The sequence below is a fragment of the Channa argus genome, chromosome 15 (genome assembly GCF_033026475.1).
Source record: "Channa argus isolate prfri chromosome 15, Channa argus male v1.0, whole genome shotgun sequence".
NCBI lineage: Eukaryota > Metazoa > Chordata > Actinopteri > Anabantiformes > Channidae > Channa > Channa argus.
Genome location: NC_090211.1, coordinates 6,427,070 through 6,447,826, shown reverse-complemented (window position 1 = coordinate 6,447,826; position 20,757 = coordinate 6,427,070). Strand labels below are relative to the sequence as shown.

Here is a 20,757-nt window from a genome sequence, read left to right as displayed (position 1 = left end):
TCCCTCCTGTGGTAGGGAGGGTAATCATGATTCTCCCCAATGTGCTAATGTCAAAAACCCCTTTCCTATTAAGATAATCCATTCCAATTATCCAATTAACTTCTGTTGTTTGTTTTTTTTCATTAAGGCTGCCACTGATGACATTGTTTCCGCATTTGATAACAGTTTAACTAAGATAATCAAAAGATAGACCAATGATGGAGAGGAAGTTAGTGAATGAGGCAGAAGGGAGTAAGGGGAGGTAGTGAGGGGAGGTAGATGAAGTGTGTTTTTGTGTGTATGTGTGTATGTGTGGGTGTGTGTGTGTGTGTGTGTGGGGGGGGGGGGTGCTCAGAGCACCAAGCTGTTGTATTAATCTGCAAATTTTCTCAGATGACGCAAAGACTGGGACTTTGCCTCTCGTTCCCTTTCCATCACAACGTCCCTCCTCTCTCTGTGTCTCTCTCTCCGATGCCTCGTTCTTGTCAGATGGGAGACAGCGACAAACAGCAGGTAAGCCCCGTCGCCTGCTTTTGTCATGCTTTTTCCATCCGAGCGCTCTAATTCATTCACTGCTCACACATGCAGTGCGTTTGCACTATTTGTCACCTTTGACAGTGTTTTTATGTGTTGTTTGGCGTTTCAGAATTGCTCTGTTTGTTTGGTGCTGCGTTATTTATGATTGTTGATTTATTGTATATTTATTCCTCTCTAGGGTAAAGTGTATTAGTGTCCTTTATTTGTGTTTGTCATGTTTTGAACAAGCGGTAATGATGCCAGTTATACAAAGTTATAGAACAAGCTAGACCCTTGTATACACAGTACCAAGAAAGTAATGAAGCAATTTATACTTTTTAAATCTGCTAAATAACATGTCATCAATTATCAGCATTATTGTAGCACACTGTCTGCTGTCAGAGAGAAAAGGATCAGAGAGAGACTTAAGGCTGGAATAAGGAGTTTCCAAGACGTCTGTTGTCCAAATGAGAAGATGGATTTACTGTACAGAGAAAATGAGCTGTGTAAAATTCAGTTTTGCTGGAGGGAGGAGTGAAAGAGAAATTTTGACACCAGATCAAAAAAGGGAAAAAGGGGAAGAAAGAAACAGAGTGAGAGGAGAAAGAGACGGTTTATAAATAGCAAAGCTTTACAAGGGTGAAGGGAGCAGATGTGTGAGACAGTCTGTGCTTAAGGAGTTCAAACAACAGATTAATACAGTCAGATTATCATCCGAGAGTGAGAGAGAGGGAGGGTATGTGTGTGTATGTGCTTGAAATGTGTCCACAGACGAACACACAAACACAGACAGGCAGATGCAGACCAAATCACAAGCCACACGTGAAACTCACTCATTAATGTTATCTCTTACACTGTGTTACACTACTCAAATGTTGGTTGAATTTCGTGGCTTCTTAAAGTGTTTTTGGGATCATCCGCTGTGTTGAGCCAAAGTAGTTTTGTGCACAGTAAATAACACTATTTATCTACTGTAGTAATAACAATAACTGCCCTATTAAAGAAACAGAGTCAAATCTGTCATTTAGAAGACGCTTGTATCCAAAGTGACTTACAAGTAGCAGATACTAGGGACAACAGTGGGGTTCGGTGTCTTGCCCAGGGACACTTTGACATGTAGCCAGTAAGACTGTGAATCAAACCACTTACACTGCTTGTTGCAGTCACCTGGTCTACCAACTGAGCTACACCCACCCTTACATGCTCCATCTTTAACATGAAGGTCAGTCAGTCCAGAAAGTTTGATGAAGAACTTTGATGATGGTAGTCACGTCAGGACGGTCCCTAGATAGGAAGTTACCTCTGCCGCAGAGGAAAAGATCACTGAAATTAAGACTCAGAAACCATAAAGGGCAACTCTGATTAAAGCCCAAATCAGCGTCTCTCATGCTTTAAGCAGCAGGCACATCTTAAGATTGACTGTTTGAACGAGACAGCATGAAGCAAGTCTTCATGGTTGAATAGCTTTAGAAAAAAAGCCTAAGGACTGAGACCAATAAGAAGAAGAGCAATGATTGGCAAACAAACAAAGAATATACATTAGAACAGTCAACTTCAACTGTTGTGTCAGCAATTTATTCACATTTTACCTCACATTTTGCCAACTGAATGATTTATAATTTCTAAAAAATAAAGATACATTTAAATCAAAATGTATCTTTACCTAGAGTGATATGTCCAGTAATTAAATTGTTTATAAATAAAATATGTTGAGAATCAACTTTAATTTACTACTTTCAAATTAATTAAACATTTCGCAGTAGTATACAGTGCACAGTTGGCATGAGTGCTCATCTTTCTTATTAATGCAAAATTACACAATGAATTAATTTTATTATACTATATGGCAAAATTGACTTAATAATCAATCAGTTAACTTTTCATTTTTAATAAGTCCAAGCCATTTATGTGCTTAACACCAATGTATGGCATTGTGTGTTGTAGTGCTGCAGTGAGCATCCTCATCTCCCTCTGCTGAATGAGGAGAGGATGGACAGGCGGGATAGGGATTATATCTCGATCCCCCTGCAGAACTCGCACTAAACAATCAACCATGGGAACTAATCCTTTGAGACACACACTACATGCATACACACAATTGGATGATTGCTTAACAATAAATTACAATACAATAAATTCAAATAATAATCTGCCAATGAAGGAAATGTATTTAATGTTTATTATGTTTATTATTAAGCAGTTTATTATTGATCTGTAAATGTGGACAACATCTCATCAAGATAAAATGTAAAAAGTCTACCTTTATTTATAAATGTGGTTGTATTATTGAATATTCTGTAATTATTATGGATTATTATTCAAATCAAGTCAGATTTTTTTTTAGTCCAAATCTCAAATCTGTCTATGTAGGATTAATCATAGTCTCTGAAAACAGAGTAAAGAAAAACATTGCAGAGCTCAAGGTGACATTTTCAGATAGGTTGTTTTGTCAGATCAAAGTTCAGTTTACAATGACACATGACAAAGACAAACCTTTGAATGCCTTTTTACCATGTTTGCTTAAAGATGAAAAAAAAAGCTAAATTAGGGAGAAGACGTTGAACGCCATGAAAAGAAACTTTTTCTGTTAGCATTTTTATCATGTTGTTTTTCTGTTGAATTGTGTTACATTTAACTTTTAAGTTAGAGGATAATTTGACTATGTTTTTGGTAATATTAATACTTTAAAAAAGTTACAATTCTAAAAGTTTCACAAACTTTACTGCACACTGAGGACTCGGTGAGTTACCATTATTTTAAAACTCACTGTGGGAAACTTTCTGTCTTGTGGCTGTTTTTTTTCGCATGAGGGCACATAAAAAGCAATCACTCTCTTTCCACCGGTGGTTACTTGTTTCTTCGCTCTTAGCCTGCCAACTTGATTTGAACGGCCTTTACCTTCTCCCTTGTGTTCATCACTTAAATGCATTTGCAAAGTTTTTACAAACACTGGGTTCCTTTTAAAAGGGAATGCTTTCCTGTCTGTAGGTATGTGGCAAAGTAGTAATACATGTGTCCTGTAGCTACAAAATCCAGGATTTACTTTAAGCTGCCTGACCAAACAGTCAGACTTGAATTACAGCATTTTATTAGGGATGCTAAGCTGTAATACGATGTAACGGCCATGTTTACATGTCTGTTTTGTTTTGTTTGTTTGTTTTTTACTTTTCAGACACTATATTATACTTCAGGCCTGAAAGGTTGTAAATACTTTCTGTTTTCTAAAGTTGAACAGAGCCACCAGGGCAGCCCAGTAAATGCAAGTTATTAGAGGCCAGCTACATTTCGTCTCAAGTCAGCTCTGACATTTCCTGGAGCAAGAAAATAATCTGTCTGTTGGAGAAGGAAAACAGATTTGCAGCACAGTTTCAGGTCCTTGAGTTTGAGTTTGTCCTTGCCACTTATGTTTCCCAGCGCCACCCTTATTGCAGGACACATGCTGTTGCTTCATTATTTCATGGCCTCCAGCTGACCTGGCTTGAGAACTAAGATTTAGGATCCAACTTGTACTGAAACAGATGATAGACATGTCTATTCCCCACTCTATGGTTTTCTGTAAGAGGAGAGTTGCTTTCGATTTTTTGCATTTTGAGAGTTCTGAAGTTTTTCTCGTCATATTCCAAAAATCATACTACCGCGATATTAGGAAAAACAATCGCGATCCCAGCTTGATCATGCCACCTGTTTTCAGTTTGTCCACGAGTGTTTGACAGGATCTTATCTGCCCACAATTGTATCTGAACCTTTTCAATGGTTAAAGTAAAGTGTCAAAATCTTTAACTTTAACCATAAGTGATTTTCTTTAAAATAAAAATTGTGAATATGATGTTCTTTTTTTGTCCCTTTTTTTTTGTTAACCATAAACCAAAACGCATTTAGTCAACATTACCAAACAATATACACAAGAATGACATAAGGATTGAAAAGAGGATTTGTGAAGACCATACCAGTGGAACCCCCTCCCCCTCCTCCCCATGGTATTCTGTTGACTGAGGATTAAAATCTGTGCAATTGAAACTTGGCTGGACATTCTCCGCCCCCTGAATATACCATTTCATATCACCCTGGCAAACCACGATTTTGTGCATGGACTGCCAACTGTTGTAGAGCGGACAAAGGGGCAGAGATGACCGGATGGGGCAGGCGATGAGAAAGTAGATATGAAAGCGTGACAGGAGAAAAACTAGTAGGTAACATTTTTTGCGCTCCCCCATTTTCTTTACTTTTGGTAAATGTGTACGACCATATCCCCTCTGCTGCAGAAAATGCCATCCACTCAGCTGATGGATTATAATCATGTCTGATTGCAATTGTCTCACTGAGTCAGACTGTTTGTAAATGTGACATTCATACTGCTGACAAGGATTTGGCATGGCTGCACTGCTCTCCAGATGTGTTTACATATGATTAATGTTTAGAGATGGTAACAGTGGGGGTCTATGTTAAGTAGAAAAGTGTAGTGTTAGTGGACATTCTTACATTCTGACTCTGTGTTGAAGGTGACTTGTCTTGGAGGGAAATTTGATTGCTTCCGTAACAGGATGTGTTGAATCACAAAAACTAGCATATTCTAAAATTCGACTGAAAATTATTTAACTATGTTTATTGGAGATTATTTTCTTTGTCAATAAATTGACTTTTGGATGATTTCTAGAACTTTTAAAATGTATTAAATGTACTATGATGGGTGTTGACTTCCATAATGACAGAAAATTTGAGCCATGTTGGTGAGTGATTGGTGGTCCACCACATTGTTGCATACTGAAATTCTTTACAGACATTCCTTTAGAAGATCCATTCTATTGAAATTATTATTTTCCTCAGTCTTCATCTACTGTCACCATAAGGGTTGACATTTTCATTTTTTAGCTTAATATTTTAGCAATTATAAAACAGATAATTCATAATTTGAATAAGATTGTGAGTATAAGGGTTAACTCGAAGCACCATTCTTCCCAGTTTTATACTCACTTTCTCTTTCAGATCTGCTTGGTGAATGTACTTGTCAAAACAAGACTGGCACAAGAAATATGCAGGGAAATGTAAAATGTGGGAAACAACATATCTACCATAACACAGTAAAGATGTATGACTTGCACAGCATTTACTAAAAAGGTTTTGCTGGTATTAACCTTGTTCTTGCAGCCAGTCAAAATCCCATCTACACTGCAGTTATAAAAGAACAATGTACTGTTAACAGTCTGTATTTCACCAAGGTCAATCTCGATATCCTCTATCTCCTTTTCTCAAACTAGTTGGACTGGCTACACAAAGCTAAGGAGAAGATTTACTTCACAAGCAGCAGCAAATTTGTCTCCTCATTCTACATAGAAATGTATTTGAAATTTTTGTTTTTGCTAATACACTTTCAATAGGGTTAAGGCATTATGGAACTCTACTCAAACTAGTGCTTAAGCCTCTCAAACTTGTCAGTCACAGATGGACTACCAGGGGCATTCATGGCTCCTAGCCGACTTATTCTTCACAGCACTCATCAGATATCTCTCTTCCTTTATCAGTAACTCTATATTGTTTTTCACTAAGATGCTGTGCATCATTCCCATTTAGAGGATGATGCACAGATTTTATCCCCTCAGTTTGTCCTGTTTAGCCATTGCCTGCTGTGTTTAGGTTGCCTGCAGTCATGAACCTAAACTAAATACTCAAAGGACATTCCTTTAGTGTGAGTGGATGGTGGTTGTCCCTAACCCCCCTAAAAGAAAAAAGTCAGACTGCCACAGTAGTATCACTTATGTGAATCCTTTCTATCCCCAGGAGAAGAATGCTTTGTTAGGATATATAAACTATCTATATACTATCCAGAGTCTTCACAATTGACAAATCAGTTAAAGAGTCAGGGGTGCATCATTAACCACACACTGAATACTGTGCAGGCTAGTACATGAATAATGTTGAATCATGTAATCTCTCAGGAGTAAACCCATATCTCCCACTGTCTCTACAGGCAGGATGACAAACCAGCTGACAGCCAACCAGTCCAACACAAACAAGCAAAAGGAGAAAGAAGAAAGCCCACGAGATGACAACACAGAGGTTGCATATAAAGATGCTGGCCACTGCAGCCGCAACACCCACAACCTGCTGCTGGGTCTCACTGTTTTGGGTATGCATGTTCTGGGAAGCTTGCTCTATGCACTGTATTGTATTGTGTTTACTGGAGTCTCTATAAGCTTATGTGATGCAAAGTGGATTGTATAAAAGTCATAGCATGCAGTTACTTCAAGAAACAAAGCAGGCTTAAATTTCAGTCTTTGGTTAACATAACACAACGCATCCAAATCCCCACATTCTTTCTGGATTGAAGAGAATTGAAATTGAGGTCAGTTTTATTGTTCAGAAGTATCCATTTGTCCTTTAGCGAATATCACACACAATCCTAAATGTCGTCAATCCACAATAATTTCCCCATGAGGCATCTTAGGCTTGTTTTTGTCTTTAGTTTGCCTCTGTAAACACTTTTTTTCTGCATAGCCTTTTTTTAAAAGCTATGCACGGTCAAGAAATGTGCTATTTTTGTATGTAATTTGTCAGCTACAGTAGATGTAAGTCTTAATTTAAACCTGTTTACATGACCGTAGATGTTGTCTTTAGTCAGAGAACCTCTTAGATGTAAAACAACATAGTTCTAGCCAGTGTGTCCACCAAGTATAAACTCTTTTGAAAGCCAATAGCACTAGTACGGATATTTCTTGGCACTGATGTAACCTACTAATTTCTATTATATTTACTTTATACCAAGTACACACAGTAGTCTTTTCCATAACTCTTCACAGGAATTAAAAACAATGTTTTATGGAAGGATAAAATGTTCTGCTGAAACTCAGAGTAATAAGCAGGTCTTTCAGCCAAGATGACTAAGTAGACATTTTAAATGGTTTACAAAACTAATGGTGACCTTATTCAAGTATTGGACCACAAAAACAAAACTTAATAAATTAGTAAATGTGGTCAACATGAACCCATCTACCCTTGTTTGGAAAAAGAAAAAACTAAAATATTCCTAAAATATTTAATATTAAATACTCTTCTCGCCTCAGGTGTTGTTATGGGAGTACTGTTTGGGATGCTGCTCCGGTACATGAGGGTGACAGATATTGCTGCCCTCACTATGGTTTCCTTCCCTGGAGAAATTCTTATGAGGATGCTGAAGATGCTAATCCTACCACTAATCATCTCCAGTCTCATAACAGGTATGCCTCTTTTACACACATGGCTGTGTACATAAAGCAAATATACTGTACATTAATCACATGTATGCCAAAGTGTGTGTACATGTCTTAATGTTTGGAATGAACCTGACAAAACACAGAAACACAAACTACTTTACCCGCAGTTTGTGTTGAAATGCCAAAGTAAATTTGTACAACCAACCCATTTGTTTTGTCATGCATATCTGGGATCACAAAACTTCCATTTAACAGGATGCCACTAAATCTACTGACCACATTCCTGTCAGTCTCAGTTGTACTTTGAGGGTATTACAAAAAACAGTTTTTGTGTTTGTTTTTATGCTGAACATTAATTCTTTCTACAGCGAGAAATATATTGTTTAAAACTTAAATACTAAAGGGCACTCATTAAATATCATCATGTACTGAATGTATCAATGCTGACTTTACACTCAGATGCAAAACATTACCTTAATAATGTATCATGTGTATCATGGCGAACCAACTAAATGTCTTACTTTTACTGAAAATTCAGTGATAACTATCCACATGGTAACTGCATGTTAACATAAAGTTAAGTTAATATTCTTATTTTACAATTTTGTGTTAAGGTTATTAAAGGAAAAGCACATTTTGAAAAACCCATCGCATGCACAAATGAAATTCTTTTAAAATGCTTTTCCTGTTGTTCCTATCTGTGAACCTGCAAACATGTGAAACTTTTTAACTTCTACTCTTAAACACAAGCCTAGTTGCACATGACAGGCCCTCCATAAATACGTGATGTTGTAATTGCAAAAATGTATTTGATCAATATAACTATACACAAGTTAAAGAGACAATATGCAACTTCATGTAGAACTAACATGACTCTGTCCAACCCTCACTCTGCCTTCTTCAATGTGCTTTTTTATTGCCCAGTTATTATTCCTCCTCTGTCTGCACGGTTCTTCAAGTATTAGTCATTGTCAAATTACAATAAATAAGAAAGCTCCAAAACTTGTAATGAATCAAAAAGATGTGAAATTCTCTCATTCAGCTGGGACAAGCTTTATTCAAAACCTTTTTTAGGGAAACATCTCTAAACTGCTGCCAGTAATGTAATCTAAGTTAATTAATCACGAGGAGGCCTCAAAAACAGCATCTCTCTTTGGAACATATTTCTACTCAACTATTTGAAACATGTTGTAGCGTTACATTCTTAAACCAGGATGCTAAGCATTCAGTTGCTGCAGAGGCAGAGGTTAATAGCGCAAATTTACCAGTTTATTACGGAAAAAACGTAAAGAATTTAGGGGTTTTTACACAAAGTTTCATAACAGTTCGCATTGAAAAGCTTACGAAACTGACCATAATGGGATGGTTGTTCAAATTAAATTCTCTGTGCATCATTTTATTTAATTTGCTAGTGTAATAAAAACAATACATATAAACATTGTTTCTTAGATAGTATCAAAGCATCTGAATTATGTACATAGGCTGTGCATCGTTGCATATATTTGACCCTGGCAACATGTTTGATTTATACTATATGGAATTTTTGTGGATGTGTGTTGAAAAAAACAGACCACAATGCACTACTGTCAGTGGGTGGCTTTTTCATGAAAAGCCACTTTCATTTTCTCTGTGGAAATTAAGAAAGATTGTTTTGATTCTGAATGCAAACACTGATTGTTGTCGGTTTCTTTTAGGACTGGCAGGTCTAGACGCCCGCTCCAGTGGCAGGATGGGTAGTCGAGCCATGGTGTACTACATGTCCACCACTGTAATTGCTGCTGTCCTTGGAGTAATCCTAGTGTTGACGATCCATCCAGGGAACCCCAAACTGAGAGGGGCATCATCAACAAGGACAAACACAAAGAACCCAGAAGTCAGCAGTCTAGATGCCTTCCTGGATCTAATCCGAAATCTCTTTCCTGAAAACCTGGTGCAGGCCTGCTTTCAACAGGTGCCCCTCAAAATAAGTTCTTGTAGAATTGTTTCATTATTCTAGCTATATAAATCATATCCTCTGATCTAAAGCTCAGTCTAGCTTAAATGGAGGTGATTATTTCATCTAACTTTCGGCAACAATTATTCTAAACATGAAAGAACATATAGTAGCATAAAATGTTGGAAATACTCTTCCATGTTCACCTGTAAATTAATTAGCAAGTTATTAAACAGTCTGACGAAATGCAAAAAACTACAGAGAGTTGTTGAAAACCTGTGATTCTCTAGAGATTCTACAGTAATTGTCTTTCGAACTTCATACACAGTATTTCCTACACGTGTTAACAGCCTGGGTGAAAGCATGATTTTAGTCAAAGGGTTTTGGCTACAGAAGAAACAAAAGGCCATGGCTGCTTCCTGTAACTAGATAGTCCTGAAGGTAAAACCTTTTGAGTGAATATCCAGTTAGACCAACATTTTGGGAAATATGATTACTTTTTTCTTTGTCAACACTTAAGTGATGGTGGGACATCCATATAGAAATAACACTATCTAAGATATTGTAAATATTGGAATAACCAGTAGTAGGTAGCTACTCTTTATGAATGGTGATCATTTATAAACAATAATCCAAATCTCAATGGTGTGACAGTTGCTTTCTTCTATCCAATCCATCCTCCCCTCTTTCTGTCCTGAATGATTAGAAGTAGTTGTCTGTGTTTGACTGGGTGAGGGTCAGCCCTTCTGCTACCACTAATCTCTTAAAATCTGTAATGCTATATCCTTATTTACCACAGCAAGGCATCTGCTGGTGAACAGGGAGCACTGCTGAGCTTAAAGACTCCTCTTCTTCCTAGTTTCCCTGTGGTATTCTTGTGCTATTTTTTCCCTCCTTTTCTTCTTGTTCACATCTCTCTCTGTTCTGGTTGTGGCTCTGTTTTATTGCTTCTTTTGTTTGTACTCATCAGGGATTCATTTAAGTTATAAAAGGCATAATTGCATTTGCAGGAAGGAATAGTCCTTCCCTGTTAAACCTTTCAACCTTCCTGTCTTCCTTTTCTTTCTCCTTTGTTCTCATTATGGGACAATGTCTTGTTCTGTGCTTGGCTCTTTCTTTAAACACAAATGTAAGTTTATTGTAACACTTCCGAGCTTTTGTTTGCTCACACACAATATGAGTTACAAAACTGTGGCTTCTGCTACAGTATGTGAATAGAGATCAGCTGAGTTAAGTTACTGTTCTGTCCAAACCCCTGATCAATCTGAATGTCGTTCTGTCCTCCCTTTAGGTTCAGACAGTAATTAAAATAGTGCCTGTCGCAACATCAAATGAAACAGAGCCTGTTTTAGTGAGCAGAAAGAAACTTGAATACAAATGGGGGATGAACGTACTTGGTGAGTTGATAATATATATTGCTGATATTGCAGCATTTGTTTTGTACTGTCAATCATTTCATCTTAGTTTTAATTCTTCCTTCTTTGTATTGAAAACTTTACTCTGTTGAATGTTAATATTCTCCTTTGTTTCTCAAGGCTTGATTGGATTCTTTATCACCTTTGGCATCTGCATGGGCAGGATGGGTGAAAGGGGGAAGATCATGGGCGACTTCTTCAACATACTCAATGAGATTATCATGACAATGGTTTCCATGATCATGTGGTTAGTGTCTTCCCTGTTTTCCCAGTGTGTATGTGTGTGTTTGCAAGCATGCTCAACATGTGTCTCTGTTTATGCTCATTTGGGCCAATGGCTGCAATGCTTAGACATTCTGAAGATCCCACACACAGAGGTCAGTGATAGTGATGCATAATGCAAAGACTGTGAACATGATAACAACCAACAGGGTTGGACGGCAAACATTGAAAAGGAAAGAAAGGCAGATGAAGAGGGGGAAAATGTGTTGGTGAAGGACATGGACAGATGGAAGAAGAGAAAGAGGGTTTCCCTGGGACATGCTAGAGTTTGTGGTATGCTGGGGAGTAGCAGGAACAGTGTTGTGGGCTCCCAGGGGAGCCGGGGTGGAAGATCTCCAAATTGTAATGGATCTACCAACGGCAGAGGAGTCACTTGGCAGCAGAGCAGAAAGCAGATGTGGGTGGGAGGGACATCAGGACATGGAGGGATGCGTGTAAGAGCATGCCTTAAGAGAGCAGTGCACGCCTTGAGGCTTCGCAGGACCCCAGCTGGTCGCAACAAGCGTGTAGTGGCACTCAGCGCAGGGACGGAAAAGGAAAGGGGGATCAGGGTAGGCGGTTGTAAGAAAAACAGCAGGATGCTTGTTTTGCAGCTCTCCTAGGCCATCTACATTGCAGCTGGACACCAAAGGAATTGTGTCCTTGTTCGTATCACTCACACAGTATAAACAGATTACTCATGGGCCTATGGAGCTAGCCAAACACAGAGTCCTGTGTATATAGAAACCCATATCATACAAGGAGCACATCCATCAAATCATATTACATGGCATTCTCCAACAAACAACTGTCAATGAATACCAGCCTCAGGGTTCAGCCGGCAGCTGACCTGAGAGAGTAGACCACTGTCGGGATGGGACCTGCTTTGAGTCGGACCAGGAGTGGCATAAAGGGGAAAACCGCTTCAGTTCATATGTCCCACAGTGATCTGTGTTCAGGAACAACTGTGCTCTAAAGCTGGAAACAGGGATCCAAGAATGTGTCATGTCCTCATGTGGAGAAAAGTTCTCCTTTTGATTAAAGATTGATTAAGTGTTATTCTAACATTTTGCACCAACATTATTGAAATACCAAATACATTTCCCTTCTTTTCCATCAAAACTAAAAATGTTTTTATCAAAAATTTAAAAAGACACTTTTAGAACAATAGGTGTGAAAGTTTGGCATCTTTGGCAATTTAAGTAATTAAATGAAAAGGAAAGTTAAAGTACTTCCATCGTAGCAACTTCCATCCTCTGCTATGATTTAGGACTTTCTTTCTTCGAAAGTTCAAATGAAGAGATTGAAGGCAAAATTATTTATATACCATAGTCACATACCGCATACTATACACAATACAATATACCACTTCACATTTCAGTCTAAATTGCTTTTCATACAAAAATGTATATGAAGAATTTAAAACAGAAAAAGGAAAATGTACTTATACCAAATATACAAAGGTTTAAAAAATATTTCAGTAAAAAGTGATTAAACAAAAGTCAATTTTTTTCCTCAATACATGTAATTCAGCTGTATTTTTTTTCTAACTCAGGTACTCTCCCATTGGCATTGCTTCTCTGATTGCGGGAAAGATCGCAGCCATCGGAGACCTGGAGGTGGTGGCCAGGCAGCTGGGCATGTACATGGTGACTGTCATCGTAGGGCTTGTTATCCACGGCGGCTTGATCCTACCTGCTATATTCTTTGCTATTACCAGAAAGAGCCCCTTTACTTTCTACTCTGGAATCTTCCAGGCCTGGATCACTGCTTTAGGCACTGCTAGCAGGTATGGAGGCCTTAGGGAAGTGTCTGCATGTGAGTGTTTGGGAGTTCTCTGTCTGGGCATGTGTTAACACATGTGCGTCACATGTTTCTTTTGCAACATCTATTCCTTAAACAGCTGCTGTAGTTACATTGAGTGAGCGCTGTAGATTGCTATGAGCTTTCATATACATTTGAAAGGGCTGAATGCAAAATTCTGTATTTACTGTAAAAAATTAGGACAGCAGAGTCACACATGTGTGAGTGCAGGCTATCATAGACAAGCCCATGTCAGGCAGCCTCTGTGTTGTAAATGTCTAAGCTGCTGGATTAGTCATCACCAGCCAAATTGGCCCCCCTGCATCCTGCCTCGTTCAGATTTGCTTGGCCAGCCTGGGACTCACCATTCCTGCTGGAACCAACTGTCATTTTGGCACATTACCGGGGCTTTGCTGAATATAGGTAATCCTATCAACTTTTACTCTAATTATATTATGACCTGAGCTTAGCATGGCCACGAATCTAATTCCTTTAATTTAAATGTTGGAGGATTGCAACAGTGGCCTGCACCAGCTGTTAGACAGAGCCTGTCAGTTGACTCAAATTTCTGCTGCTTTTTTTTGTCTGTATCCCCTTACCTCCTTCCTCACGTCTACATTTTTGTCTTCCACCACCTGTCTAACTATTTTGTATCATTCACAGACACTTTGCTCCTTTTATTTGTACATTTGCACCTTTTTTTTTTTTTTTTAACTCAACATTGGACCGTTTCTTTTCAGTGCAGGGACGTTACCCGTCACCTTCCGCTGCCTGGAGGAAAATCTGAAAATTGATAAGCGTGTGACTCGGTTCGTGCTGCCCATAGGTGCCACCATTAATATGGACGGCACTGCCCTGTATGAGGCTGTGGCAGCCATCTTTATTGCCCAGATGAATGACATCACTCTGGATAGTGGACAAATTGTCACTGTCAGGTAAAGCACATGGTGGCTGGCAGCACATGTTTTTTGATTTTGTGATATTTTCCTGTTTTATTCTTAGTTGGTGCTCTTGTTCTAAAAAAAACAGGTAAATTTGATGATTATGCTCATATTTCATTAGATGAGTCTAAATTCAATGATAAATTTACACCCACTTCACATATTATGGGCCAGTTGTCAGGAGGTGGGAATGTAAGCATGCAAGAAGAGTTCATCACTGTTCATACATGAGTAAAAAGAACATGGTACTCAGACATCGTATTTGCTCAGTTGGCATATGCATTGTTCCTCTTTCTATTGCAACTAACCAGCCTGAGGAAAAACAGAAACACTTTCTGTGGTGCAGATAAGAGGGGCCAAACCCCTAATGTGTGTCTTATTATGGCCATACATTTGACTGTATGAAATGTGCGATGAACCACCAAACCATCTTTTTTTGGCAGGCCTGAAACAGCTTCATTACCTTACAAAACCCCAGTTTTAGTAAACTATTTAAGTTATAGAATAATTAGTATAATTATTTATTTTGACAAACAGAAATCTGCAGGGTCGCAGGGGGGCTAGAGAATATTGAGCAAGAGGCAGGGTACATTATGGACAGGCATAGACAGACAGATGGAGACACACTCACATTCACAACTCACCAGTTAACCTAACATGCATGGACTGTGTGAGGAAACCGAAGTACCCGGAGGAAACCCACACAAGCATGGAGAGAACATGCAAACTCCACACAGAAAGGCAACAGCCGGCAGGGGATGCGCTGACCCCTAACAGTACAGGAATTTCTTTTCTTTTGTCTATATTAGAAGCTGTTCCTTGTGTTCTGATGTATTTTATACAGAAAATGTGTCAGAAAATGTCCTAAAAGTATACATCTGATTTCAGGGGCCACACACTATTTAGCTTCACACTATTTAGCTCCAAGTTGCATGGCAACAATTTACATGGATTATTGTCCCCTTGACCGCAAGTGACTGCAAGCAAATCCTACTGTAAACAAAATATACATTAATTCTAGGTATTGTACTGTTTTGTAACGGCCTGACGTGAGACATGAACGGCCATCTGAAGCTAAAATGAATGGAGTAAGAAACCAATTAGATATTCATTCCCCATTTCTGAGGTTTCGAAAATACCTTTAAGTCTGATTGAAACCAGTCTACTTGGACCAGACTCCACTTGTTTTGGCTGTGGGTTACGAATGATGCTCAGCACTTTTAAGTTGTTTATTGTAGGTCTTTCATCATTGGCTGCTTACCACTAAATTCCTGAATCTAATTCTAAAAAGTCTGTATGACTCTCGTACGATCTGTGGTGAAATTGTTTTAAAATAAGATCCACATGAGTTGTGCAAATCTCTTGAATGCATATTGTGTCTGTGCTAATTAGTACTGCAGTTTGTCTAAAACAATTGAGACGTAATGCAGAACTCTGATTATGCAATAAATATTGTGAGTTAGAGCTGTGTCCAAACTGGCCTGCAGTCACATCTGGGACCAACATGAACTGATAATTCCTCTATTTGCACACATGCCTTGACAAGCAACATTCTTTTGAGCAGTCAAGATTTAAGTCAGGAAACATTAAGACATTAAGTTTTTTGCTGTGGATAAGATAACTGTGGTTAACACTTCCCCTTCTCCCTCTTTCTTTTTAAAATCCTGCATTTATAAAAAATATTGCATGTATGATGTGCTACAATGGACACATTAGTATCAGGTTCTTGCCATATGACCTGGTTTTGCAAATGTAAACCACATACAGTAGTATAGTACCTATAAATCTGTGTGGGTGTTGTCAAGTCTCAGAAGTGGTCTGACAAAAAATTTGGGCGCTTAAGATAATCTTATGTCACCTTTTGCAAATATCTGCATGCATCTTTGTGTAACAGAAAGGTGGAGTATCAACTATAATGTGAAAGTAACACTTTGTTTTTACTGTAAGTTTATTGTAACGTCCTCTGAAACCTCCCCCCACCCTTATTTTAAAGAAAAGTGGTATCCAATGTTTTTAGAACTCTTACATAACAAGGTATACTAGGTTCAATTATGACTAGTTAGCCTGGCTTTAGTTCCTGGACCTCAGCTTGGTGTTCGACCATCACATTGATTTAAAATAACATTTTCTGCAGTGTGAACATTGTTTTCTTTTGTCTCTGCCACAGTATGACTGCCACCCTGGCCAGTGTTGGAGCTGCCAGTATTCCCAGTGCTGGATTGGTGACCATGTTGCTGATCCTGACAGCTGTCGGCTTGCCCACCCAGGACATAAGTCTGCTAATTGCTGTTGACTGGCTGCTGTGAGTGACCTGTTTGACAGGCAGCATTAACAGCAGGGAATAAGGAATCACTGCTCTAGCAGTTTTTGCTTTTGCTTAAAAGCTTTTTCAGATTTAAAAGTAACCTTTGTGAGAAGGGTCGGAACAATATTCGTTTTTTTCAGCTCTTGGTTGGTTGCATGGTTTCACTCGCTGACAATGATACTGTTTTTCCGCTCAGTGACAGAATGCGAACCTCCATCAACGTGGTGGGAGACTCATTTGGTGCTGGGATTGTGGATCACCTGTCTAGGGCGGAGCTCGCTGAAATTGACGCAGCAGAAATGCAAATACTTGAGCTTGATTTCATCCCCCCACCACCAGTCCTCACAGAGATGGACCTGGTCGACCCACTTAAACCGCCTGAGCTGCCGCCTCGCTCCCCTTGCCCACCCAGACAAAACCACCATGGTCCCATTCTCTCTCAGTCCCATTCTGTCAATTATTCTCCATCTCGTTCTATCCGATCTCCATCACCTCACTCCATCCGTTCACCATCTCCGCGTTCCGTTTGCTCCCATTCTCCACGACCTTTCCGTACTCATTCACCACGTCTCCTCCGCAGGACAGAGCCAGGTTACTGTGCCCTGCCCAGCCATGATAACCCGGTATGTAGCCACCACTGCTTCCTCTGATTTAAAAGTTACATAGTATATTTTCTTCTATGATAGAAAATTAACAGTGCTAGGCCATTAGTACAACCGCTATTCCAAAGAACAATGGGACAATGTGTAAAACCTAAATAGAAACAGCTTGCAACAATTTTCAAATGTCATCAACCCATATTTTATTCCCAAGAGAACCTAAACAACATATCAGATGTTAAAAATGAGACATTTTACCATTTCATGGAAAATATTAGCTCATTTTGAAGCTGATGGCAGCAACACATCTCAAAAAAGTTGGAACAGGGCAATGTTTACCATTGTGTAGCATCTTCTCTTCTTTTAACAACTGTCTGTAAACATCCAGGAAGTGAGGAGATCAGTTGCTGGAGTCTCAGGAGAGGAGTATTGTCCCTTTTTTGTCTGATGCAGGATTCTAGCAGCTCAACAGTCCTGGGCCTTTGTTGCTGGATTTTTTGTTTAGTGATGCACCAAATGATTTCTATTGGTGAAAGGTCTGGACTGCAGGTAGGCCAGTTCAGTACCTGGACTCTTCTCCTGTGAAGCCATGCTGTTGTGATGGATGCAGTATGTGGTTTAGCATTGTCTTGCTGAAATATGAAAGGACTTCCCTGAAGGAGACATTGTCTGGATGGGAGTATATGTTGCTCTAAAACCTCTATGTACTTTTCAGCATTGATGGTGCCTTTCCAGATGTGTGAGCTGTCCACACCATAGGCACTAATGCAGCCACCATCAGAGATGCAGGCTTTTGAACTGTCCACTAATAACAAGCTGGATGGTCCCTCCCCACTTTAGTCCACAGGACATGGCGTCCATGGTTTCCAAAAAGAATTTGAAATTTTTGATTTATCTGACCACAGAACAGTTTCCATTTTGCCTCAGACCATTTTAAATGAGCTTAGGCCCAGAGAACACGGTGCCGTTTCTAGATCATGTTCACATATGGTTTCTTTGCATGATACAGCTGTAACTTATTGTTGCTGTAAATTGTGGGATCTTTTCTCAATTTTTCAAGGAACATTTTTCAGAAAATGTTTAGAGGCAGTTTGTCACAGATTGGTGAACCTCTGACCATCTTTACATTTGGAGGCTCTGCCTCTCTGAAATGCTCCTTTTATATCCAGTCATGTTACTGACCTGTTGCCAATTAATTTAATTATTTGTCAAATGCTCCTCCATTTGTATTTGATTTGTGGAAATTCCTTTTTCAGCCTTTTGTTGCCCCTGTCCCTACTTTTTTTTTTTTGAGATGTGTGAGATTCTGTTTTTAATTTGGTTTTACACATTGTCCCAATGAATTGCGGTTGTAATATTTGGGTTAGTAGGTTATGGAAATTCACATTAGCTGACGTTTTTTATTTCTGTTTGGTAATGATTCAGTTAGCAGTTAGTTATGAATCCAATAATACATATTCATGGTTTTCTTGCAATAATTTATTGTCTCATATTAAGGGACTCATACCGCCTATCTAGAACCCCGAAATCCATCTTGTCTTTTATTGAATGTTGTTCAATGTTGTTCAAATCCACCCCGCCCAGCCACTAAGGGCCATCTTGGTGCTGTTCCCAAGCCCAGGCAAAAATGGGGGGGTTGCAGCAGAGAGGGGTTCTGGCAAAAAAATAATAATCTATGTGTGGAATACGTTTCCTTGTGGGAACGCCTGAAGGGAGAAGAGTATATATTTTTTTTAAATTTCATTCAAGAAACACAAAAATATCCAGATTTCTTAGCTTCCCATGTTACAGCATGTTGTGCTATGTTAGCAAGCAGCACCATTATTTATAATTAACCAGGCAAGTCCATAATTTGCCAGTGATACATGGATGACATGGGTCTCTCTGTCTTAGGTAAAATGATCAAGACACTAATGTCTCCAAACGCTGATGCATTAATTTATCATTTAAAATTTTGATCTTTGTAAAACTGAATTTTTGTCAGTTACTATTTAATTGCTTATTTAATTCTTTTTGCCTTTTTAGATGCCCACACTGCCTCGTCCTTACAGAGAGAGGGGCAGGGAAAGGGAGCGGCTGAGGCGAGAGAGTGAAACAGAGGAGGAAGAGGAGAAAGACAGGGTTTTGGGAGAAGCAAGCGATGGTGAAGAGAGCGATGACACTGCTTATGATAGAAGGCATGCCATCCCACCAGGCGACCTGCCATGACTTTGACGACAGCTTTCCCAACTTTAGAGAGCCACTCTGCTTTTTATCAAGTTTCCAGTGATGGTCCACAGTGGATTTCTGACTGGCTACATTGCTATTTGTATTTTAAGTTTATTCATCTTGAGCAACAGGACCTTTCTAAGTTTGAGCATAAATTAATAGATTACAAAATGTAAACTGTAACATTCGTCAGAGGGGCCTGTAAAACAGCCCTGAGATTTTATTTTCTTTTTGGATTGCTGCAACAAAAAACTCAAACTGAGTTGTTTACATAGTTTGCTTATGTCACTTCCTTTTTAGAACACCACAACTGTCTATTTATCTTTTCATAACTGAACGTAATGATCCTAAATGCCTGAACTTCCTAAATATGCCTAATACCAGAGTGTTATGAGTCTGCTATTGATGAAAATATTTGTTTTTACCTGCCTTTTTAACGCACAACCAAGACTTATTACATCATTACAACATTACATTATTACATTTGCTCAACAGTTTTTTTCTATTTTTGTGGTGAAAATAATTTAACTTCAAAAGTAATTGAAATGGTTCTGTATTTTGGCATATTATTAACATTTTATGCACACATTGCCCATTTGCTGTTAAATGAAAGTCATACTTCTGTATAACCCTTATAACAAAGATTATGGTAGAGTTAGCATCCTGGTAGCTTAGCCTGGTTGAATGGCTGGACACAGAGGGTAACAGCTCACCTGATGCAAAAGTAATTAAATGCACATACCATTAAGATGCAACTTACCTTTTTACAATTTCTTGCACGGCTACTTTACATAAGCAAAATATATGTTTATTTTGTGAACTGTAGTGGTGGATTTTTTTGTCTGCCTGTTTCTTGTCACCGGCTGCCAGCTACATCACCATTTTACTGTACCAACATCTAAAAATAACTAAAAGCCAGTAAACAAATTTTCCAAAATGTTGAATATCACTCAAGAGGTTAATTTCTAATGAAATCAATAAGCAACCAACAGACATTATTTTTTATAGTATTCTCTACTCTTGCCATTTCCATCCTTGGTGCTCATCTTGAATATTACCTACATTTCCCCAGTCACAGTTGGTGTTAATATTGTCTATATTTTGTATGGTTTGTATTTTATTGTTTTGGTCTGGTGTCTGAAATGAACAATAATAGGCAAAATTTGGTTTTAATTCCATTCTATATTTACATTTACTAGTTGTTTTACATTTAATCTTATTTATTTTAACCTCATGATTTCTGTAAAATAGCTTCATTGTTCATCTCCTCTATTCCACTTAATTGTCTTTTATTTTAAATATAAGTTCATCAATTGCCATCTTACATCCTTAACTCAAATCCACAGGTCCAGGTTGTATGTATATTGTATGTAATAAAATCTTAGATATTTATTTAAAATAACAGCACTTCTCCTGTGTTTTCTCTGCTGCTTAAGTAACTCTTGCGATCTGTCGAGGGATTTACAGGCAAAAGGGGACATGCGTCAGTGTTTGACTTCTAAAGACACAGGAAAAATCCTGCAAACAGAGGTATTACTGGATGGAAAATTTGTAACAGACACACAAACGAAAGTGCACACATTACACATTGATGGGACAAAGACACGTAG

General features: G+C 38.6%; 1 protein-coding gene across 3 annotated transcripts; it reads left to right on the top strand.

The window, feature by feature from the left end:
- Nucleotides 1–386: 386 nt before the first annotated feature.
- On the top strand, nucleotides 387–20,494 carry slc1a9 (solute carrier family 1 member 9). 3 transcript variants are annotated; one of them, XM_067475902.1, is made up of 11 exons: nucleotides 387–492; nucleotides 6,461–6,619; nucleotides 7,554–7,706; nucleotides 9,377–9,633; nucleotides 10,907–11,012; nucleotides 11,151–11,277; nucleotides 12,847–13,080; nucleotides 13,835–14,029; nucleotides 16,203–16,337; nucleotides 16,537–16,963; nucleotides 18,965–20,494. In XM_067475902.1, exons 2-11 carry the CDS (start codon nucleotides 6,466–6,468, stop codon nucleotides 19,145–19,147), a joined length of 1,971 nt encoding a protein of 656 aa, XP_067332003.1. In that variant the 5' UTR covers nucleotides 387–492; nucleotides 6,461–6,465; the 3' UTR covers nucleotides 19,148–20,494. The 3 variants fall into 3 exon arrangements, with proteins under 3 accessions (XP_067332003.1, XP_067332005.1, XP_067332004.1); XM_067475903.1 differs by lacking the exon at nucleotides 387–492 and adding an exon at nucleotides 4,492–4,681; XM_067475904.1 differs by lacking the exon at nucleotides 16,537–16,963 and having other exon boundaries at nucleotides 18,965–19,153.
- Nucleotides 20,495–20,757: the final 263 nt, after the last annotated feature.